General features: G+C 36.7%; 1 protein-coding gene across 3 annotated transcripts in view; it reads left to right on the top strand.

Moving 5' to 3' along the window:
• RALYL (RALY RNA binding protein like) overlaps positions 1–25,768 on the top strand; it is a 407,386-nt gene that overhangs the window by 349,078 nt on the left and 32,540 nt on the right. For 2 of the 3 annotated variants that reach the window (XM_032591936.1, XM_030304338.1), the window contains exons 6-7: positions 3,907–4,020; positions 19,914–20,086. In XM_032591936.1, the coding sequence (XP_032447827.1) occupies positions 3,907–4,020; positions 19,914–20,086 (287 nt within the window). The remainder of the gene's footprint in view (positions 1–3,906; positions 4,021–19,913; positions 20,087–25,768) is intronic. The other variant, XM_032591937.1, reaches the window with a different exon arrangement.

The raw sequence follows: 25,768 nt of genomic DNA, 5'->3' as shown, positions 1-25,768 counted from the left end.
TGATGAAAAGACAAAGTTTTCAGTAGGTACTAACATAATTTACAATCTCTTCTGAAACCTGTTAATACATTTTCTAATTATGGAGAACAGACTTCAAAGCCCAGGACCTCATGGTATGCATCAGGAGCTTCATCAGTCAATAAGAGAAGAAGGAACTTATTAAAACACAGAAAATACTCAAAAGCATGACTCCTGAAATTCTTCAGTGTCTAATCAGGCCTTCACTCTCAAGAAGCTCACAATTTAATATGAAAAGTGTACATACTAAGTAAAAATCAATACACAGTATGTGTCTAGCGGTAATTATGAGATGCCACTAAATAAATTATAGACGAGAGATGCACCCTCCAGAGGATTACTCAAAGAAGAATCCACAGGAGAGGCAAGACTTAAATGAAGCCCTAAAAGGCATATAGGATTTTAATAGATATATTTGCAGGATACAGAGAGTCTTTGCTGTGATAAACATATAAATAATAATAATAGCAATAATAATAATAGTCATAGAAATAGTATCTTCTGCTACTACCATTTACTGGGCTTGATGATGTTCTGGGCATGGTGCTAAGTGCTTTATATGAATTACCTCATTAGGTTTTTATGACAAGCCTCTAAAGTAGAGAATGGAAATTCCAGATGTTGAACCTGAATCCTAGTGATTACGAGTGACTTCCCAAAGGGACATAGAGGTGAACTAGAGTCTATCTGGTCCCGTGCACTATTTGAGTAAGCACTAAGATTATCTGTTCAAGTGAAGAGTTTGCTTTGAGAGGAAATGGAATCTATAGCTGGAAATATACTTTGGAGCAGACCCTGAATACCAGTTTATAGTGTTTGTGCACATGTGTGTGGGTTTCTGGCCTTTTTCCTATAGAAATGGGGACACTGTAGAAGTGTTCCGTAGGAAAGGTTTATGACTTATAACTATCACTATGAAGGCACTATGCAGTAGACTGGGCAAATTGAAGGCAGAAGCCCAATTGAGAGTGTGCAGAAAATGAACAGGGGGAAAAAAGATGTGAAAAGAAATGAAAATGAACTGGAATACTTCTGAACTCATTTTTATTTTTTGGAAAAGTATCAGAAACCTAAGTTGCAGAGATTTGAAAATTTTTAAGTTTAGAAATCTATACTTGTGAAATATGCATCTATTTTGATGGAGTAGGGGATTAATGTAATCTGCGGTGCAGCAGAGAAATGGTTAACAGGAGCCCCATGCCCACCCCACCCCCCAAGAAAAAAAAGGCAGAGAAGAGTTTGAGAGGGAATCACATGAGCTATAGAGGTGGCTCATCTCAGGAACTCCATCCTGAAACCAACACATTAGCACAGAACCACACCCAATCTATAGATTGTGAATCCAACTGAAGAAAGGTAGAAACAGGACTATAATCAACTAGGCCAGGTAAGTGGCAGCCTTCTTCCAAGGATAGCACTGAAATGCAATAAGAAAACAGCCTTCCCAGTTGCTCAAGAAGCAGCCAAAACGATTCTGAAGCCTTGCTTTTCAAGGCCTTGAGGGTCCTTTGCTGCTAGCCATTCCAAGATTGAAGCCAGGCAACTTGCACAGGCTGGAAATGTTCAGCATTTCCTGGTAAAGACAGGAAAAAGCAAACAGAACCTGTCCAGATTACATCCTTATTACCTCTAAGCTTAAATACCATGGACTAATTAAACTCAAATTTTATAATGGACTGACTTTGATCTTAAAAGGGGTTCCTACAGTGCTAGACTTGAGTCTAGACTTAAAGCCAGCCTTGACTCCCTGGACACTGGTAAGTTCCTACTTGGTGAGCCTAGATTTCTAGTGGCTTGTAGTTTCTAAAAAATGGGGCATTGGTGGGGTTTTTGTTTATTTTTTAAGGAGATAAATAAATTAAAATTAGTCAACTGCATTTCTGAGCTGAGAAGTGGATCTACTTACTAAAACATCTATTCTATTAGTTTCCAGCCACAGTCCCATTTCTGCTGCATTGAAATCTAATGCTATAAAGATAAAATATTTTCTATTAAATTTGATAGGTTTAAGTAAAACTACATGACATGCTTCCATCAAAGGAAATAAAAATCATTCTTCAAAGTGGAATCAATTTGCAATTGTGACAGATGATGTTTTTCAAATTTAGCTGCAGTTCCACAATGGTACTTTGATGTCTCTGAAATAATTGACATAAGGAGCAATTCTCTATTTTAAACTGTGTTCTACTTTCAGTTTGGTTCTTTATAATAGGAACACTCCACAGGGTCCTGGATTCTTGCAGTTTTTATTTTGCAAACTACTTTACATCATAAATAAAAAGCTTCTTTTTATAAAAAATGTCTGATTTTATAATAGAAAATGTTCTCTCATTTTTATATTGGAAATAATCTGTTCTTCCTTTGAGCAATTAATGTATATTGGTGCATAAGTTATCATGTATATTATCTCATATATCTTAGTTGACAAATATCTCCATTCCAAGCAAGCATAGATTGCATTTAGTTTTTATTAATTATAATTTTTTCCTGGAGATGAAAGAATTAAACTAAACACTCAGTTTCTTCCAAAATTTCTCGGAAATATCCAAGCTGAGATCATCATAAACTTGAAAGCAAAAGTGACAGAGAAGAATAGGCTGAAATCAAGATCTGTGCCCCAGATCTTGAAGCATCTTTGCTGAGGCATGGCTACCTGAAAACCCACCTACTGAAAGTTCATAGGCAGATGTAGATGTTCTGTAGTGATAGCTTTGAAATCTTTAATACTCTGGTTCTTGTGGGTTCATGGCAAATTTTCCAATGGTTCTCAGAAAAAGGAGAAAATAAGAACAGTGCTGCAATGAATTTTTCATAAACATAAATATATTTATTGAAACGATTGTCCTTTACATGGGAGATTGTCCTTTTCTTAAGCCCTTTCTTTACAAAATAATTATTAGGTTGATAATAGGATGTTTGTTGTTGTTAACATCTTACTTGGTAAAATGAAAGGTTGCCAATCTTGTGTTAGTCCTACTTGTTTTTCTTTGTTTTTTTAAAATTTTTTCAATGTTTATTTTTTGAGAGAGAGACAGAGAGAGACAGAGCACGAGCAGGGGAGGGTCAGAGAGAGAGGAACACACAAAATCTGAAGCAGGCTCCAGGCTCTGAGCCGTCAGCACAGAGCCCGACGCAGAGCTTGAACTCTCTAACCGGAGATCATGACCTGAACTAAAGTGGACGCTTAACCGACTGAGCCCCCCAGAGCCCCCCACTTGTTTTTCTTTGAAACCATGCTAAATGCCAGTGGGAACTTTAGTGAATCTCCTTCCTTCCAGCTCCACGGCTTAAAAGGGGGCATGTACAACCCATTGCCTCACTTTAAAAAAAAAAAAAAAAGAGTAGGTGAAGTGGCAAGAGTTCTGTTAGAGTTCTCTAGCATCTAACATTTCTTTAGAGGATAAGTATTATATCCTGGTTTCAATTAAATACCAGGGAACTAGATTTAAAAATGTCATTGACCTCTCAAATATGTATTACAACATAGATCTCAAAGCAGTATTAACATACCTGTCATGATTTTATCATTCTTCAAGCTGAATCCATTTTACAGTGCAGATTAACTCTACTACTTGCCAAAACTGAGTTTAGTATCATTTAGTTATTTGATAAGCTGTTTCTGGGTTACTCTGTCCCTTTGCCTAACTATCAGTGAATAGATGAAATGCTAGTATATCAAATGCTCACGTCACTGAAAATCACTGTAATTCCCAATGTCATCTGGTACTGTAGGATCACTGGAAGTAACAAGAAACCAATGAGACTGAAAAGTATCCTATGTGATTTGACATAGTCTTGAGAAAACACGGGGTGTCTGTGACTTGTGTTTTCCATGAGTCGTGGTACATTTGACGTTCTATTGCTTTCTTTCCCTTTTCCCCTTTCCAGTGAAGTCAGATGAGTTACAGACAATCAAGAAAGAATTAACCCAGATCAAAACGAAAATTGACTCCTTGCTAGGGCGCCTGGAGAAAATTGAGAAGCAGCAGAAGGCGGAGGCAGGTAAGTGAAAAGGATCTGTGGCCACAGACACGTCGGAATTAAACCAGTGAAACACTGTCAATCACAGGGACAGCTCAGGGCCGGGGGGACACTGGCTGAGTTTAACAGTTTAATACAGATACGTGAATAAAGTCTTTGAGCCAAGAGTTGCAACAATGCAATCTAAGTTTTTACTGTTTGGAGAACATGAACCAATTTGTCTAAAATTCATATTTTTTAAAAAGAAAAAATATTTTGATAGTAATAATAATAATTATATCATAATTACAAGTAAATATCTCAATATCAAGCAACTTTAAGAAAATAAAATCAATTAATGGAATAACACTGTCAGACTAAAATAATATTCATATTTAAATAAACAAACCGCAGAAATATAACAGATTTCAATAACAGTGATCATAAAGCCCAGCTCCTGTGTTGCTACAACCCTGCAAAACTTCAGTACCCAGTTTCAGGATCCTCAAAATCAAGAGCATGTCCCTGACCACCCGCGGCCAAGTCATTTGATTATATCTTTTATAACTTAATGTTCCCCTCTCCTTTGAATTATCAGCCTTGACCCTATTTGTATTCTAATACAATTCTAATGCCCTTGTCATGTGGTTACAGATATTTTTTAAATCACAGAATATGAGAACTGGGATAAAGTTGGAGATGAGTGAGTGCACATCGTGTTCTGCAAGGCCTCACATGCCTCAGAGGCTCCCTGGAGATAAGATGAAGGTTAGAAGGAGGCCCGGGAGGTAGATGAATTCTTGCTTCCTCTAAATTCAGCCCTTGTTCTACCTGCATCTATTTTAAACATTGGGATTCAACATAAGGCTTCATATTCTAAAAGAGCTTCACTTTTTAAAAAATAAAAAATATAGTTTTGAAAACCATGGATCAAATCCAGCCTCCTCATTTCAGAGACAAAAATACAAAGATTCAGGGAGGTAAACTGATTTTTCCATAGTCACCTAACTAGTGAGTGATAGACCTAGGTCTCGAACCCAGGTCTCGTGAGTGAATCCAGTGCCCTTCCCATTTGTAGTTTCAATCTCAGGTTCCACTCAGGGCCTGGTCCCAGGATCTCACTGACGTGACGCTACCTGGATTACTCTTAATTGATGAGAACTGGTAGGGATCCCGGAGCCCCTGAGCTACAGCAAAGAGGAACCTGCCTATTCATTCACCGTACCACTGGGGTGACGACCAGAGCTTTTACCTCCTGCCAATGAGCCATATAGGACTCAAGAATGAAAAGAAGCCAGATGTGAGTTGGTGGTATAGCATAATGAATGAGAGATATAAACTCTGGTTCAGATTCTCACATGCCAGTGACTGAGCCTTCTCCTTTATAGAATGAAGATAATAATCCCCACCTCACTTTGTGAGAAACAAATAAAATATCACATGTAACTTATCTGGCACAGTAATTAGCACAGAGTAAAGGCTCAGTAATTAGAGCTGTTTGGCATTGGTACTAACACAAGCATATAACTGCAAAGAACATTTCCTGCTGTTTTCACGCAACCCATTTTTTTTAAAAACATGAGCCATATACCTAGCATGTGGCAGATTTTCATCAATGTGAATGTGAAAAAATAGATAATACAGAATTGTTTTTATCAAAAATTTCTATTACCAGCATATTTTCTACTATAAAAAGATATGGGCAAAAGATTTGAGTGAACATTTTTCTAAAGAAGACAAACAGATGGCCATCAGGTGCATGAAAAGATGCTCAGCATCACTAATCACCAGGGAAATGCAAACCGAGACCACAAAGTAATATTACATCACACTTGTTAGAATGACTAGTATCAAAAAGGCAAGAAACAACAAGTGCTGGTGAGGATGTGGAGAAAATGGAACCCTTGTGCACCATGCGTAGGATTGTAACTTTCCACTAGGGAAAACAGTATGGAGGGTCCTCAAAAGATAAAAAATAGAACTTCCATATTATCCAGTAATCACACTACTGAGCATTTATTTGAAAAAAAACAAAAAAAACAAAAAAACAAAAAAAAACACTGCCTACACTTCTTAATAGAGAAATTTAGATTTTAGGAAGTTTTTTTATATGCTGTCTATGGCAGTAATGTAAAGTGTTTCTGTGACTGAACTGTCCTGTGATGTTGCCTAAATCAATATTTCCCTTTGAGGAACTTTTGTGAAATTCGTTATTATGTAAAACAACCCTTACAGCAAAGGACTTTGATAACCAATTTGCACTTCAGTTTAAAGGATTATGGAGAACTCATTTAAATATAAATCACCTCAAAGAGAAAATGTGATCCTTATTCTATCATATTATACCTTCCAGTTTCCTGCAATGAATAATACCTTTCACTTATCTTCTTGGGAGATCATCTATAAATGTAACACCAAAATTCAAAGCTTGCATTTTCTTTTCATGAGAGGCTGTCACCTTATTTTTGTACGTGTTTAAACTTTCCCAGTCATGAGACATTTATTTTTAAAATGATAGGCTTAGTCTTTTGATATTTATGTCTTTCTTACTTTAACACGTTAGGAAGAAAATGGAATTATTTAATTTGTAATTTCATTCACTTAGCAATTGTCTCCTGAACAGCATTTGTATTTAATGGAGATAAGGTGATTACTTTCTATATTTTCTTTATGAAAAGAAAAGTCTTTCCTTGTAAGGAAAGACTCAAGATTAGATTATAGAAAGTGGCAAGAAATATGATAAAATTCTTAAAAAATACTCCATATCTCCTTACTAAATTTAAGGGAGCACTCATTTTAATGCTTACTCTGTTGCAAACTAATTATCTGCTGGCTAACTAACATTTACTCTTCATTATTACTCTTTCATACATCTCCCATTCCCAGTCTTGGTTATTTGATAATGAAAGTATCCAGCATAGGGGCGCCTGGGTGGCTCAGTCAGTTAAACATTCCACTTGGGCTCAGGGCATGATCTCACAGTTCATGGTTCAAGCCCCGCATTGGGCTCTGTGCTGACCGCTCAGAGCCTGGAGCCTGCTTCAGATTCTGTCTCCCTCACTCTCTACCCCTACCCCGCTCGTGCTTTGTCTCTCTCTCTCTCAAAGATAAAAAATAAATATTACCCAAAACTTTTGAAAAAAAAAAAAAAAAGAAAGTTTCCAGCATAAAATACTGACAGGAAATGGAAGATCATGAACCAAAGATGGGGAAAACCACGCAACATGGAGATTGTACAGTATTCGAGTCATAGTATCATTTTTTTTCTTCTTTGTAGTGAATTTCTAAGCTATGAGGAATAATTGTAATGAAGTATCATTACTTGATTTTGTATTCTATATACTGACTAATAGATATTTGTATGGCATCCTGTCTCTTTCTTTGAGATTGTAAGCTTACTGAGCACATGGTCCTGTCTTCTCTTCCTTTTCTAACTCTTTCCAACATGTAGTATGTACCAGGCACAACCTGGCAAGTCATTTAACTTCTCTAGGTCTCAACCCCTCAGATGTAAACTAGAGGAATGATTATGACCTCAAACATAAATCCCAACTTTTAAGCTACAAATAGTATGAATCCATAATGCATATGTTATTCTTTTCTATTGAATAATTCAATTAACATAACTTTGGAATGTAGTGACTATGTAGATTATTGAAAACAACAAATAACACATATCAATTTAACCTACAACTGTGCCTCATTCCTAGATGATTCTTTTATTTTATTTTATTTTTTTTTTTTTTAAATTTTTTTTTTTCAACGTCTATTTGTTTTTGGGACAGAGAGAGACAGAGCATGAACGGGGGAGGGGCAGAGAGAGAGGGAAACACAGAATCGGAAACAGGCTCCAGGCTCCGAGCCATCAGCCCAGAGCCCGACGCGGGGCTCGAACTCACGGACCGCGAGATCGTGACCTGGCTGAAGTCGGACGCCTAACCGACTGCGCCACCCAGGCGCCCCGAGAAGAATTTTTAAAAATAAATTAATATCCAAGGGGCTCCTGGGTGGCTCAGTCTGTTAAGCATCCCACTCTTGATCTCTACTCAGGTCATGATCTCACAGTTAGTGAGTTCAGTCCCCACGTCGGCTCCACACGAGTAGTGCAGAGCCCGATTGGGATTCTCTCTCTACTCTCTCTCTCTGCCCCTCCTCCTTCCCTCCCTTCCTCTCTCTCTCCAAATAAATAAATAAACATTTAAAAATAAATTAATTATTAATTAATTAATTGATATCCAAGAATTATAATATTACAAATAAATATAAAAATATATAACTGCTTTTGAAAAGTTAGTATCTTCCAATATTGCTATCAGTTTACACATGGCATACTCTTTTCAGTATGCTAGTATTTTTATTTAGCCAGTTCACACATTAATGTCATTTACTTGGACCCTAGTGATATTAGCGTCTCAGACTCCTACGGTCAGTTCTTCTTCTACTGCACCAAACCAAAAGGTCTTTTGCTCTCATTTGGTCTGGTTATCTGTTTTACGCCCCCTGAAACCAAGTTTAGTGTCCAACCCACTGTGAATGTAACAGCCAATTAAATATTTTAGAAGAGCTATAATTTTCTCACTCCCAACCTTTGAACGGAGAGTCAACATAATTGGCCCATAGATGTGCCACTTAGGTGCATTCAAACTTTTGTCGTGGCATCTTTGAGCCCTTCTTTTCCCTAGACAGATGTCAGTAATTTTTTCATCTGCTACCCGTGTAATTTGGTTTTGCATCTTGCACCATTGTCGTCTCTCTTGTCTGGTCATTGTATGGTTTGCCAACCCCAGATTGAGGTACTCAGAATGGAAAATGTTGCTCCAGTTATGATGTGACTGCTGCCACCTGTAACGTGACTGCTATTTCTATTCTGAATACCTTACTGCTAGCATTTACACACTGGATTAAACCAGTGATGTCTCTGGTCACAGATATTGAATTAAATACATGAATGGAGCTCTGTTCTCTCCTAAAACTGCATTAAAATGGTAGGATTTTTAAAAAATCTCTAGAAGAGTTAGAGATTTTAAAAATCTCCAAAAATTTTTAAAAAAATTTTAAAACCTCTAGGCATAAAGAGAACGGGAACAAAATTTTAGAAACTGGACAACAGATGGAGAAGGTACCTGAGTTAGTATACATACCCTAGAAATCTAAGTCTAATTTTAACCACAGAAATCCCAAAAGGCTGAAAATCAAAGACATCATGTTCCTCTGGAAAAGGAGGTATATACATGGCTGCAAGTCTGTTAAGGAATCAGATTCCTATATTCCTAACTGTCTCTGACCCACTAGAAATCTGGAGAAGTTTCCTATAGAATAGCTAAAAAGCAGATCCCAAAGCTGGTAAACAACACATTTGAGTGCAGTTGAAGACAAGGAGAGAAGTGAAAGTTTACACAACTACTGTAGAAATTCCAAGCATTCTACCCCCTCAGCTGCCAGACTATTGGCAAGACACCAGAAGTTTTAATTAGGGAGATGAGCATCCTAAAAAGAAAGATTTTTTTTTCAATATATGAAATTTATTGTCAAATTGGTTTCCATACAACACCCAGTGCTCATCCCAAAAGGCGCCCTCCTCAATACCCATCACCCACCCACCCCTCCCTCCCACCCCCCATCAACCCTCAGTTTATTCTCAGTTTTTAAGAGTCTCTTATGCTTTGGCTCTCTCCCACTCTAACCTCTTTTTTTCTTTTTTTTCCTTCCCCTCCCCCATGGGTTTCTGTCAAGTTTCTCAGGATCCACATAAGAGTGAAAACATATGGTATCTGTCTTTCTCTGTATGGCTTATTTCATTTAGCATAACACTCTCCAGTTCCATCCACATTGCTACAGAGGGCCAGATTTCATTCTTTCTCATTGCCACGTAGTACTCCATTGTACCCCAATGTTTATAGCAGCACTCTCAACAATAGCCAAATTATGGAAAGAGCCTAAATGTCCATCAACTGATGAATGGAAAAAGAAAGATTTAAAGATGCTGGCATAGGCGTCACACAAGAAAATGGTCAACCACATCACCCTACAAAAACAATACCCCTTTGCTTACAAAGCTGCCCCTTGATATTTTACTACCTCACTGTTCAATGAATGGACAAGCATCACCCAATAATTGCAAACACTTACCATGAAAAGGAGATATCAAAAAAGGGAGAAAAAAAGAAAACTTGGATAAAACATTGTGCAGAAGAAAGAATAAAACTTTAAAAGAAAAAGTTAAAAAAACTGATTAACATACTCAGAAAGAATGAGAAAATATTGCATTCATGAAATAAGAACATGAAACTAAAAATGAGTATTCAGAAGACAGATAAAAGAGCTTTTAGAAATTAACATGTGATAGCACAAATAATTCAGTATTGGAAGAAAAAATTGAAGAAGAAGATAGATATGGAAAATAGGAGGGGAAGGATATGAAAATTACTGTATGAATATCTGAATAATAAGGTTACCGAAAGAAAGAGGGGAGATCATCAAAACAAATTTTAGAAAAAAACCTGAAGGGAACATGTGGGTGGGTCAGTGGGTTAAGCATCTGACTGGCTCAGGTCATGATCTCATGGTTTGTGGGTTCGAGCCCCACGTCGGGCTCTGTGCTGACAGCTCAGAGCCTGAAGCCTGCTTCAGATTCTGTGTCTCCCTCTCTCTGCCCCTCTCCCCCACTTGTGCTCTGTCTCTCAAAAATAAATAAATGTAAAAAAAATTTTTTTAAGAAAAAACCTGAAGAACATTAGTTAATCAGGTTGAAAGAACCCACTGAATGCCTGAAACAATGCACGAAAAAAGATGCACATCAAAGCATCTCATTGTGATATTTCAGAGCATGAGGGCAAAGAGAAGGTCCTACCATCTTCCAGAGAGACAGGAAAGGAGAGAAAACAGTTTTCATATAAAGAAACAGGAATCAGAATACCAATAGGCTTCTCAACAGCCACACTGAACACCAGGAGGCAATGAAAACATACCCTAAAAATTCTGAGGAAAGATCATTTACAAGCTACAATTCTGTACCTAATGCCCAAACTATTAAATGTGAGGGTAGATTAAAGACATTTGCAGATATATAAATATCAAAAAATGTATCTCCAGTTCACTCTTTCCCTGAAAAGGACCGGAGGAAGTAGTTCACAAAAACCAGCAGGTAAACCAAGAAAGGAGAAACGTGGCTTTCCCAAAGCAGGGAAATCCCGAGGCAAGAGCAAGGGGAATCACAGGATGGTGGTAAAGGAGAGTCTAGCATCTGAGCTGTGCAACAGACCCAGAAAGAAATCGAAATCCAAACAACTCAAAAGCTCCGGGAGAGACTTTTTCAAGATGAAATTGATAGAATGGCTAACGGGTAGGTAAGTGAATTGGTTTGAAACAAAATTTACAGGTCTAGTTAAAGTTGGCACAAATATGTATCTGTACACAGGGAACTGAATTAAACAAAACGAAATAAGATGAAAAGTTCAAGGCACTTTTTAACACCAAAGAAAATAATACTGTTCAGGAAAGAAAAATTATGTGTTATATACTAACAACTTAGCTGCACAAAGCATTTTCATACTTAAAATTAAGTAAACACAGAACATTGATCTAATCTAATTTACAGTGTAACTCCCTAGAGTGATGGGACGTAAGTGGGGATTGTATGACAGAGAATTGAGTCCTCAGCTTCCTAAGTATGATATCAATAGGTAGAGCCTAAGACTGATCAAGAGACAGCAACAGAAACACCTATTTAGAAATATGAGGGCATATATTTAAAAGAATGAGCTGAGTTGAAAGCCTCTAAAAGAGCTGAAAATGGTGAGCAGGTAGGAACAGAAGACTGCTATTTTTCATAACAAGTCTTGTGGAAATATTTAACTACAAAAATTAAGTGTTTTAAAGAAGCTAAATTTAAAGTTGTGAAAAGAAAATGACTCGTCTTTAGCAGTTGGATCAAAACCTTTCCCTTTGCTTACTGGAGAATTTCCAACGGCTATCCCTCAGGGAACTGTAAAAGAAAATTGCACTGGACACTTATTAAACATGGCATAGGAAGACTTTATTCTAGACTGTTGCAATAGGGGTCAAGACTAGTGCAGTAGGGGGTGGAAATTGAACGCTACTAAAACAAAAGGCAGGATAATTTTTAAACGCTGGAGTAAGCTAATGGAAAAGTATTAGAGGACATTAGTACAGAGGTTGGTTGGTATGACTGGGCCATCTGTGTTTGCTAATTGACTGTTATGGAAGATAAGCTTCTACTCTCCCACAGAGACTATCTTTCTTGATGATTACATTTCAAGGGGATGACTTCTAGGTTTTAAGAAAGACAGGCCTAGGTTGCAAATGATTTACATCTCAAAGGGGCATAAAAAAAACTTTACAATTCCAAGTTTTCTAAAGTAAATGCTCTAAGAAAAAAGAGGTCTGGAGCCTATAGTCAGGAGGGAGCTGAGGGGTACATTAAGGTCCTTGGTAATAACTCAATCACCATCTTTCAAAATAGAAATCTTTTTCCCCACTTTCTTATCTAAATATACTCTCTGTGTCCAGTCTCTGTCACATCACCACTCTATAAGTCCTGTGAATCAAATTGCCAAATTAACGTTTTCTGTTCCTTCTACAACCAGTGTTGCAAAATGTTACCTTAGCATATTTTTACCTCTTCTCTCTGTTTTGCCAGTGCTATTGCCTGTACCCAAGCCCTCATCTCTCACTTGCTCTAATGAACTCATCTTATTTTTTATCAGCTTTATTGCATAGGCATAAAACTCACCCATTCCAAGAGTGTAATTCAATGACTTCTTAGTATGTTACTGAGCAGTACAACCATCACCACAAAGCAGCTAGAACATTTTCATCCTCCAAAGCCTCACCTGGTAGCCAGTCACCCCACTTCTAGTTTGCTTCCTCCTCAATTCATCCTCCTTGTGGCAAATAGATTTACACTAGCAAGACATCTATAAGGCCCCATACTTAAGAATCAAACAGAACTAGATCCAATCCCAAAACTTACTAGTTGTGTGGTACTTGGTATTTATAAATTTTGAAATTTGTAAAATAGGAGTTGGGGTGCCTTTGTGGCTCATTCAGTTAAGCATCTGACTTCACTCAGGTCATCATCTCACGGTTTGTGAGTTCAAGCCCCACATCAGGCTCTGAGCTGAGAGCTCAGAGTCTGGAGCCTGCTTCAGATTCTGTGTCTCCCTCTCTCCCTGACCCTCCCCCGCTCGCACTCTGTCTGTCTCTCTCAAAAATAAATAAACATTAAAAAAAATTTTTTTTTAATTTTTTTTTCAACGTTTATTTATTTTTTTGGGGGGGACAGAGAGAGACAGAGCATGAACGGGGGAGGGGCAGAGAGAGAGGGAGACACAGAATTGGAAACAGGCTCCAGGCTCCGAGCCATCAGCTCAGAGCCTGACGCGGGGCTTGAACTCATGGACCGCGAGATCGTGACCTGGCTGAAGTCGGACGCTTAACCGACTGTGCCACCCAGGTGCCCCTAAAAAAATTTTTTTACATAAATAAATAAATAAAATGGGGGAAACTGGGTGCCTGGGTGGCTCAGTTGGTTAAGCGTCTGACTTCAGCTCAGGTCATGATCTTGCAGTTTGTGAGTTTGAGTTCCATGTCCGGCTATGTGCTGGCAGTTCAGAGCCTGGAGCCTGCTTCAGATTCTGTGTCTCCCTCTCTCTCTGACCCTCACCTGCTCACACACACACACTCTCTCTCTCTCAAAAATAAATAAACATTTTTTAAAAAGTAAAATGGGGGAAATTAATATCTATTCCTTAAAATTGTGAGGTTTAAATAAACACAATGTATCTGTAATTTTAAAAATTATTTATATTGGGGGTGTCTCGGTCGCTCAGTTGGTTAAGCATCTGACTTCAGCTCAGGTCACGATCTCACAGTTTGTGAGTTCAAGCCCTGTGTCAGGCTCTGTGCTGACAGCTCAGAGCCTGGAGCCTGCTTCAGATTCTGTGTCTCCCTCTCTCTGTCTGACCCTCCCCGGATTGCACTCTGTCTCTGTCTCTTTCAAACCTAAACATAATTTTTTTTTATTATTTATATTGAGTCTGTGGTGACTTTAACAATCCAGGGTACTCAATGAGAACAACTTTGAGATCATTTTCTCCAGGAATGTACTTCTGTAACTGACATTTTAGTGTGAAAGCAATTATCCTATGAAACTTTCTTTATGCTCATTTATGTCATTATTAGTAATACCATGCATAATCTGTTGTATCTTTTTAAAAAGCATTTATTGAAATCTTTGAGTTAAATGCATATTATATACAGGTGTTGTAATATAGAATTTTTTTAAATACAGCTTATACTGGTATGCGAAAACAATAGTTATAGAATACTAGCTTGACTCTAATGAATAATGTGACTGTTTTATATCAACATTCTTTCCAACCATCTGCTAAGTACAATTTAGCTAGTAATTAGCTATCAATTAAGCCAGCCTATCAAAAAACTTAATTGCCAACTCAACCAATTTTCAGAGTTATATTAATGATAATAGCTATGCAGCAAACTGAATTTAATGAAAATACTTTGAATATATATCCCAACAGTTCTAACTTGTTTTCTATATCATATATCGCTTATGAAATAGAAATGAGACATACAAAAAATGTTTTGAATATGAAGATTGAAATTTAATACTAATTCCTTTCTTTCGTGGCTTTTTAAAGCCTAAGGCATATTCCCATAAACAGAAGTACTTAACTAGCACTTGTACTTCTTTTCCTTTGATAACCATTATTTAGTTGGAGCATGTGTCCCTAACCAAACAGACTTCTTCATTCTTTAATTTGAAATTATCTGGTTACTGAGGAGATTCAAAGCTCTATCAAATTAGGCCTTTTTCTAGAGATATATTAGGAAATAGCCCAGGCTATGGAAACAGAAAACCTTAAGTGGGAACTCAAACACTTGCACTTATTAACTGTGTGACCACAGGCACCTTTTTTTTCTCCACCTGGAAAATGATAAAGAGGCCTACCTTGCAGGATGTCTCAAGGCCTGTGGTTAATGCATGCTGCAAGGTCAGTACTTTGTAAGCACTCACTAACTTGGAGCCATAACCTTTTTTTCCTCCTGAAATCCTTATTTATGTAATATTAGAGATATCTTTTAGGCATATAGCTGCTAGATTTTTGGCTCTTAATACATTCTTTCAAAAAATATCTAAAATTCACTCTGCCCACCAAAGAAATCCTATGGCCAACCTGTCATTCAGACTTAAAGAATTCAGCAGAGACTCCTAAAGATGCCAGTGTTCCAAAGCGGCCATCCTCCCATAGGTCCTTGCACACTTCACATTTTATTTTTTCTCCTGAAGACTTATCGTGTAAAAAGGAACAATCTTCTAAGAAACTCTTAGACCCCGCATTTTATTTGACTTAATGGTATGGGACTCTCATGTAAAATGTGACAAGGATGTTTCTTTTAACCTCTGTGGATTCATATTTTTGCAACCATGGTGCCAAATTCAACAATCACTCTGACTCTATGAAAAGAATTTGACACCCACACATTTATTTTCATTTTTTGGTCCCATCACAATTCATGAATATATTCAGCAGATATTTCATTTGCATGTAAGGCTCTGAGTGAACCATCAGGGCTACAAAGATGAATAAAAATGTTTCTTCCCCAAAGAACTTTAGTGGTAGAGACATAGATGGGCATGCACACACATACATAGTACATATACGCTCAGCACTCACAATAAAAAGGAAAAAGTGATAAACAGAAAAAATAATTATGTAGGTGAAGAAAATGTTATAAAGGCAGGAATAAACTAAAAAATACTCCTCGTTTCTAGGAGAAATAAAGTTAGATAATTACTCATAAAAAATAGAACAAGCTGCTTTGTTTCCACTTCAACAAAATAATTACTGGATCAAAACTGCTTGTTAAACTGTGAACCAACAGTTTAATAAACAATATGTTCTTTCATGTGCGATTTTATTCCTGGAACCTATCATTGTTTACCGATTATAACATTTCTTACTGAGGTAATGACAAAAATCTATGATGACTACATATTACTGAAGTACAGGTTGATTGTATTTCTGTTAAACTGCTATGAATTGACTGCCATTGTAATTAAAGTTTTTTTTCTCAAACCAGATAATGTCTTCCATGCATTTAGCCTTCAACTTAATTAATGGATGAATGAGGATGAGTCCTAGGTTTTTTTTGTTTTTTTGTTTTTTTTGCATTGAACACTATTGCCTTTGAAATTGGCTGTCAGAGGAGTTGCATGTATGTTGTATAACATACACAAAAAAGCAGAGACTAACTTAAAACATTATGTCTGTCTAAACAGAAACGAAGGGACCATGTCAAAGCCCAAATTGTCCTTGTAATGTAGATGCTTAATGGTCAATAGTAATGAATGATTTTGACATAAACTGTTTGCCTAGAGCAATAATACAGGTTCAACTCAATAACCATTTTTGAGCCTGTTACGATAACATGTTTGTGTCGCCTTTACATTTTAAAACACTCATTTGAGTATACAACAACTCTCTGAAAGATGTTATTTTCATGCTCATCTTTTAGAGAAGAAAGCTATAGTTAATAGGATTAGTAATTAACAGAATTATGGATCTTAAATTCTATATCGTTTCTAATAGCTTATATCATCTCTTCTACACACAAGGCATTCAGTAAGGGGTACAGAGCAAATCAAACTATTTCTTGATAACTGACTTGTATTGCACTTTTCACTTTACAAAAGATAAACATCTATATTATCCCCTTTGAGTGTGACAATGACCTTTTGAGGCAATAGCTCTAGTATTAAAGAAACTTAAACACCACAGAGAGAAGGATAAGACAAGAGTAGACTAACTATAAGGCAACGTTTGATTTGGGCTTTGGTTATCAGGGAAGAAGGGATGTCATTCAGTTTAGGAAGATAAGGAGAGTCAGCATGGATTTCAAACATAACTGCAACAAATTGATACACAAAGCCAAATGAGGGCTAGGCATCTTTAAGTTCTGATCCCACATGGGTTCTCTGAAAATCTTCTATGGTTCTTTGGCCAAAAATTTTCCAGAGGGGGAAAATAAGAATATTACTTTCAACATTAAAAGCGAGGGTTTCCAGAGAACAAATACTTCTGAAAATCATTAGAGAAGAAATGTATATGTCAAGCCAAATGAATTTCCAAAATAATATTAATCCTAAGTTGTGTATTATGACAAAAGAATAAACATAATGACCTAAAATCCAGAAAGTCTGGCTTTAGGAAAAGTTATATGATACATTTTTCACTGTATAGGATAATAATTGTCCAATCCCAAATGCCCATTCCTCTCTCATTCCTGAAATATCCGCACCAGGTCATGACAGCAGTGGTATTTTGAATGAGTGGTAACCTAGAGTGGCAAAAAGGGAGGGGTCAAATGATAAACACAAAAATCACTCTAAGGAGAAAGGCTGAAGGATGGAAACCAGAGTTGCCAGATGCATTGTGCTGTCCAAAGGGTCAGCCATAGTAGAGGCTATCAGGTAGAGCATGGGATGTGATCAACAGCAGAGATTCAAAACTTCAGTGCTCAAACTAGTCTGCCCATCACAGTTTTTTCTAAATTGGTGCTGGTCATGAATGTGTAGATAGGTTAAAGGTCAAGAACTACAGAGGTCAGTGATAGGTGGAAAGAAGGTGAGATGAATAAAAACTAGCAATTTTCAGTAACAGTTAAGTTCAGCATGTGGTCTGTGTCTGTGTCTCTTGCCTGATTTGCCTTCCTTTTAATCCAGAGACTTGGGTAATCTTCTCCCAATTAAACTTTTTGGTTAAGTTTTACAATAATCACTTTAAAGTCTTCATAAGACTTTCTATGCTAAAAGTGATGTAGATAAGACATCAGAGAAGAAGGAATTTAAGCTACTTGCTTTCATCAGTACACTCACATATATGAAGATAAAAAGTGTAGCTTTAAAAGCAGAATTTACATCATCACTACAGTAGTTATGCTGATCTGTGGAAAAAAGCAAAACTGACAAGTTGATAGAAAAACATCATGAAATGTATAGTCTGTGTCTATATATGGGAAGTAAATGAAGAAAAAGACCTTAGGTTTTGTCATTTTAAGATGCCTGTAGTAATTATTTTTAGCCTTTTTGGACCTACCAGCTCTTCTCCTCCTCTGAAATGGAGCCTCAGCCCCACAAGTTTTTCAGTTATTCCTGATCTTACCAGCCCTCTTGTTCCATGCCTACTGGTGTTGTTATCCTGACACTTTCACAGTGAGGAGCACACAGTCTCCTTTTTGTATGTAACAGTACACATTTATGTAGTCCTTCATAGTATGCAAAACATTTCCAAAATAGAAGCTCTGTTAATCCTCACAGCCAACCCCAGAGGTAGGTTTTTTTTAATCAAAGCTTTTATACAGGTGAGGAAAGGTTGACCTAATACATTTAAAGGACCTGACCGAATGGCCAGGCCCAATGCACATGATTCCACTGGCAAGTAGCTAAGCTGGAACTAGAATGCTGTCCTCTGACGGCAGGACCAGACCACAACCCTATCCTTCTGCCTTATTTTCAATACATAAACTTTATTATTTGGAGAATTAAACTGCAAAAACACATGTATTTACACAAGTAACTATTACAATTTTAAACAATTTATAGAAGAGGATACCTGCTTATTTATACATCATTTTTATCAGTTTGTTGATTTACATGTTACTTGTATTTGAAAAGATTTGTGCTGAGTCAAAATATATGTATATCAATGCTTACTTTCTCTTTAACTCACATTTTGAAAAAGACTAGGAATGAACACCCCTCAATTTATTTGGCTCTATAAACTGTCTTTATTGCCATAAAAATATAACTATATAAGCTTAAAAGGTAGCATCTCTTAAAATTCAAATCAAATAATGGGATAATTATCTGATAAAATTACAATGATCGAAATGAGTGAAAATCACCCAGCTTTTGAGATAGCCATGTATACATGGGAATAAGTTAAGAGAAGGAGGTACAGTAACTGATCTCATTTATTCAATACCCAATGCTTCTTGATATTTTCATAGGAGATGAAAAGCAACCACTAGGGGAAATATTTATTATGTTGTCAGCATAATTCCCATCAGAGTGAATTTCTGTAAATGGAGCATGCACACCCTGGTAATTGTAGGGAATTCTGTTAATGTAGAATGTAACTTCATCTGTTGAGCACTTATTATTTGCAAATAACTCTACTAAACACTATTCCAAACCCTGGAAGTTAAGTAGTTATCCTAATTATATGGATGAAGAAACTGAGGCACAAGAAAGGTTAACCACTTTGGCTTTGCATAACAAAGTTAGTAAATCTAACACCAGAATTTGTTCGTAACCACTGCAGTTAACCATATCTGCCAGACTCTAGTCTAGTCTAGAATCTAGACTCTAAAATTTCAAATTATTGTTCACATAGACAAGTTGTCTGAAAGACAACACATGTGCTTTTGTACTTTTTTTCCTTGGGGAATTTTTGTCTTTTTCAATTAAGTTTGAACTTGTCAATGAGCTTTCTTCATCTTCCCTCATTCAGTGAACAAGTTCTATGTTTTATGTGATTTTTACCCTCTGTTTTTGTTATATTTTTTTCTCTAAGAGTATATCCCTGTTAGAAAAGAATATATATAGCTGGAAAGATCCATCTATTTATGTAAATATTTATTTCTTTATATACTAGTATCATCTAGATTTCCTAATTTTTGCTAATTCCATTTAAAAGTAAACATACTTCCATGAAAATGCACACAGATTAGGCACGTAATTTACATGACTGAATAAATTCAACCAGAACATAATATTACCTTATCCTCCTCACACAGAATTTACCCTTTCATAGACTGTTTTTTCATGGTTTATCCAAATGGCTCATGAGCAACCCAAGGTAGTAGTCATTTGCTTTCTCCCCCCCCAGAAGCTCAGAAGAAGCAATTGGAAGAGAGTATAGAGCTGATCCAAGATGAATGTGTGTCAGAGAATGCAGATCACTCTACAGAGGAGCCTGCTGAAGGAGGGCCAGATGCGGATGGAGAAGAGATGACTGATGGGATAGAGGAGGACTTCGATGAAGATGGGGGTCATGAGCTGGTAGGAACTAAACATTTGGTGTTCACACACTTTGGTAACAGCACCAGCATGTCAGCCACTCATTCATTCTAAAATAAGGATAAAATATCTGGGGGTTATTTATTTCTCATATGCATATATGTAAGGCAACATCACTACAGTGCTTTGCACATAATAAGTGCTCAATACATTTCTGCCAACTTAAAATATGACCGAGTAAGTTAATGGACAGTTGAAATATTATATATGAGATTAGTTATATTTGAAGTTCCAAATGAAAGGTTCTCTCTTCTGGATGCTCCATCACAAAAGGAATCTTGCATTTGTGCAATTATATGCGAACTACATGTGGATATAATATCCTGGCAATGAATGACCATCTACTGGAAGATACATGGCTCCCTCTCTCACTCAATAGTATCACTCAGTGATGATAATTGTCTTGACTGGTTGTATGGCCAACGGTTGTTTCTACAGTCTGCAGACTAAGATGACCCTTGGTATATGGCCAGTTTGCCATCATCAGTGCTAGTGCTGCTTGATAACCAGTTTTTATGAGCTAAGGATTTAGCCAAGACTTGATTCTTTATGTGTTTTATTTTCCCAACGTTGTAATCATACTACTCATTTCTGATGTCCTTACCTATATACTCACACCAAGGACTTGGTAAATCTATGCTGATGAAGATGTGGTCTCTCATATTTTATCATCCATGAAACTAAACATACTATTTTAAAGGGATTGACTAATAAAAATGATGAGAGGGCAAGTGTGAGTGTGTGTGTGTGTGTGTGTGTGTGTTGCCAATTCTCAAATATCTCTGTGGACTGATCATATTAAACTTGACTTATCCCAGGTAATATCAGATTCCAATTTGTTAACAATACTTACTGTTACTTAACTAATTTTGACATGGTGGTCGTTGTTTTGGCATGGTAACCACTCTGTCAGTAATTTCATTTATGGAGCTCTGTATTGATTTTTTAACATTCCAGTTCTGTTTAAATTGCATGGAACCTTCATTTAAACCTTTCAAATATGAGTCTTTAATAACCACCCTTATTTCTCCAAAAGCCTGCCTCAGTTTGAAGGGCTTTGGTTACTTTTTGAATGGTTTTGATTTCAGAAATCTATTGAGAGGGACTAGAATGAAGAACTTACAACTTTTTCAGCTTCTCCTCAGGCCAGACTCTAATTCAATAACTTAATATCCTCAGCCCATTCTAATCAGACTTTTGATTTCACCATTCTATTGTGACTGCTCTTGCCAGGGTCTCTGGAGCCCTCCATGTTCCCATTTCCATTCGTTACCTCTCTGTCCTTATTCTCATTTACTTCTCAGCAGAATTTGATTAGGAGAATTCTAATAAAATATCCTACCTTACCAATTGCTCATTCTCATTTTCTTATGTTAGAAATTTTCACTCCATACTTCCATGATATATATATTTTTTAATATATTTAATTAATAATTAATTAATTATATTTATTTATTTTATATTTTATATTTATATTTAATTTATATTTTATATTTATTTTATATTTATTTATTTATATATTTTATATTTATTTAATAATATATATTTTTTGAGAGAGAGAGAGAGAGAGAGAGGGAGAGAGAAATCCCAAGCAGGCTGTGCACTGTCAGTGCACGCTGATGTGTGCTCAAACTCACAAACTGTGAGATCATGACCTGAGCTGAAACCAAGAGTCAGACGCTTAACCAACTGAGCCATACAAGTGGCTACTCATTTTAAATATTAGAGTAGCCCAGAACTTTGTCATAGGCTACATTCTCTTTCTACATACTTTCCCAGGATTCCTTAGAGCTTCAAATGTCATCTATAGGCCAAAGATTCCTAAATCTATATTTCTATCCCTGATCTCTTCCTAGAATTTTAAACTCAAGTATTTATATGCCTATCTTCTCATAGATCTCTAATAAACAATTGAAACTCAACATGAACAAAACATTCTTGTTTTTTTTTTCCAGTCATCTTATCCCTTTCCAGTCTAACAACATCATTATCCACATAGTTGTTAAAAACAAAAAGACTAGGATTACCTTTGATTCTCTCCATCCTCTCCCATTAACTCTACCTCCAAATCATAACTCAAATTTAGTTACATCTCCACTACAGCTGAACAGATTTTCTTGGTTTAGCCCATGCACTCCATTCTCCACACAAGAAAGGTAAAATCTTCATAAACTATATATCAGGTAATGTTGCTCCCTTGCTTAAAATCCTACAGGGTTTTTTATGACACTTAAAATCAAAACCCCCCGGGCACCTGGGTGGCTCAGTCAGTTAAGCATCCAACTTCGGCTCAGGTCATGATCTCGCAGCTCGTGAGTTCGAGCCCCGGGTCAGACTCTGTGCTGACAGCTCCGAGGTTGGGTGGAAGATGCCAGTGGAGAGAGAGAACTTGAATGAAGAGAAAAAGTTCCTGATGCTGAAGGGAAAGGTATGGTGTATGGGCTGGCCTTCAACACAAAGAAAATGAACACTCTTGCACTGAAACTAACTGCAGTAAGTCTGAGGATTTGATGGCAGGTGTTTAAGGGAGTTCAAGCACAAACTATATAAGCCAGAGGGTGATGATCCCGAGAATGAGGAGAGACAGGCAGGACCACAGATTTGAGGAAAATGGAGATTTAAAGAAGCTAGTATGCAAAACATAGAGGATCACTGATGTAGAAAACACATAAAGATTGACAGCTAGTACCAATAGCAAATTGAGGTTAAAGACAAAGATTTGATACAGTAGTATTTTTTGAACTTTATGGTGTATCAGGATTACCTGAGAAACTTGTTAAAATACATATTGTTGTATTTCATTTCAAGAGTTTCTGATTCAGTAGACTGAGTGAGTCTGGGCCTTGCATTTCTAACAAGTTCCCAAATCATACTGATGTTACCAGTCTGGGGACCACACTTTAAGAAACACTGTTGTAGAGACATTGGTCAGCCCAGCTGTGGGATTTCCTCCATTGACTTGTATCAGCCCTGATAGAATCAGGGAGAAAGCCAATATATTCAGAATTGGATTTTTGTCAGATAAGTGCAAAGAAAAAACAATAAATAAAGAGCACTGAGGACATTAGTAAAGACTAGATAACTAGATGAATCATGTTGGGGAACCTGAGCAAGGAAGACAGGAACACAGGAAAGGGTTGAGAAGGAGAAAATAGAGGCAGAAAGGGAATAATAGTCCTATTCCTTTAAAGGGAGGTCATGCTTGTCTCTCCTCACTCTCCAGAGATTATCATCCTTTGACTTACATTTATATAGTTTGTGCTTGAACTCTCTTAATGAAATGCATATGAGAAAAGTGATGATTGTACTTGGAGACTGAGATATTTCAGACATGTGACAATTAAGAGATAAGAAGATCTATAGGAGACTGTGATGGAAGTGGGCTCAGAGGAAAAGTCACCATATATGAAAATTTCAAGGAACTTCGAGGTTCAGCTGCAAAATCGGTCATCTACCTGAGCATGAGATCACTTCAAATACCAGATAAAGTAAAAGAAGTTAAGGAGTAAGACAGTTACCAAACGTCAGCAGCCATGAAAGAGGCAGCATGGCCAGTTTTATTCCCAGATCTATCACTATCCAATCCAACTGAATCACCTTAAACAAGTAACTTCTCTGAGCCTCAACTTTCTTATCAGCAAAATAGTAAGATTATATCAGATATGTCTAAAATCCATTCTGTTTGATCTTTACTCTGAGTCTGTGTTCCAGGAACACCACATCTGAAGGAGCAAGGGTTGATCATGCAGCCAAGGGAATAAATCCAAACCATGGTGTATGGTTTATACTCTAAACACACAGAAAGTAACTGATTAGACCTATTGCTGCCTGGAGATGCTAGGGTTTTCTCCCTCAACCCTAGTGTTACAAGTGGGAGCTTAGGGTCCTGAAGAATTAAATCCTTCTCTAGTATCTCACTTTGGTTCCAAGACTTGGAAAACAATGAATGAAGATGAGCAATCTAAATGGAGACTGGGGAGTCCCTCCTGGTGATTGCTCTAGAGAAAATTGCTCTATCTGGTGTCCACTGTTTTCTCCTTTCCAGATCACATGAACCAAATAATCCATGGCTCCCAAAAAAGGAAAATAAAAGCATAAGTATTCTCTTTTAGAAAGGCAGATATTATTACAGATTCAGCAAGGATACAGTATAATTAGGTTTTTAGCACACGCAGTAGGAGTCAGAAAGAAGAGCTAGAATCTACATGCTCAGGCAGGTGCTCAAAGAAAATCAGGAATGAACAGGAAACAAGCATTCTGTCTGAGGCAAGGGAGATCCAGCAAAATAAGCTAATAGGGCAGCTGTAGGTGGTGGTATCCCTTGTGAAGCATGTGAGAAGTTGAAGGCATGAGCTATCTATTCATCATCCAGTTCTAAATATCCAGTTAGTGAAATTGATTTCCAAGAAGCAATCCAGTCAGCTGATATTTGGTGCCTATTGTGTGTGAACGAGGTGCTACAAAAAATGCAAAGGTAACTAAAACTATTGCTTTATGTATGAAATGAAATGTTCACATAAATGGCTCCTTTTTTTTCAAGTAGCTTAGTGCCTTATAGAATCTAATTTCCTCATGTAAAAAATAATAGACTTGTACTTGATAATTGATGAGAGGTCAGCCAAAGCTAAAAATTTGTGATTCTATAATCATCTATGCCTATATATTTCATTAATTTTTAGAAATTAATATTTGAATTTATTTAAAATTGAACTCTATTAATGCATTGTACATACATTACCACACTACCGTATTCCTCTTTCTGAATAAATCCATTTGCAAATATTTATTGACTGAACACTAATGAATGGCACAGAGTTTTTTGCTATGGGAATAAAGAAGGACCATCATAATTTTTCCCTCCAGAAGTCTACAAATTGACTGAGGATAAGGGCTACAGATGTGGTTTTTTTAAAGCAGTATATATTTTTTTTTTAATTTTTTTTTCAACATTTATTTATTTTTGGGACAGAGAGACAGAGCATGAACGGGGGAGGGGCAGAGATTTAAAGCAGTATATTATGGTAAGAAACCACATGAGAGATATAGTTTATTAATGGGGAATCACATAGAGCTGGAGTGGTCAGAAAGACTTCTGGCAGGAGTAAGATTGGAACTTTATGTCAAAGGGTACCAAATTACAGCAACAGTATGTGTTGTAGAAAAAAATATGTGTAGAAAAAAACAGTATATGTGTAGAAAAAATATTCAAATCAGCCTTCATTGTTCCTAGACCATTTTATAGAATAAATATTTAATATCCAATATACATTAGATACTTCATATGATAAGTAGGTAGGTGGGTGGGTGGACAGATGGATGGGTAGATAGATTATGAACGTATTTTTTTATAAAACTACTGGAAACTTCCCAAATAAGACGTTTATCTTCCAAGCTTTTTTATTTTTTTCAAATCTGCCAAAGTTGTAATCACCTTTTTTATAAAATAACATGATCCAAAATAAAAGTAGTCTGTGTCATGATGGAAATACTATAGAAAAGTAAGTGCTCAGTACCTTGCTAATGAACTCTACCCAAGCTTCTATGTATATACACCCCAGGATGATACACAGCTGTCAGATATGACAAGGGACCTTAGAGAGGCTCTTCGTTGTATTCCAAATCAAAGTTCTTGGTCGACTTGTATCCAAATACCTAAGGTGCTTT

The sequence above is a fragment of the Lynx canadensis genome, chromosome F2 (assembly GCF_007474595.2).
Source record: "Lynx canadensis isolate LIC74 chromosome F2, mLynCan4.pri.v2, whole genome shotgun sequence".
Classification (NCBI taxonomy): Eukaryota; Metazoa; Chordata; class Mammalia; order Carnivora; family Felidae; genus Lynx; species Lynx canadensis.
This window is presented reverse-complemented; position numbering and strand designations above follow the sequence as displayed.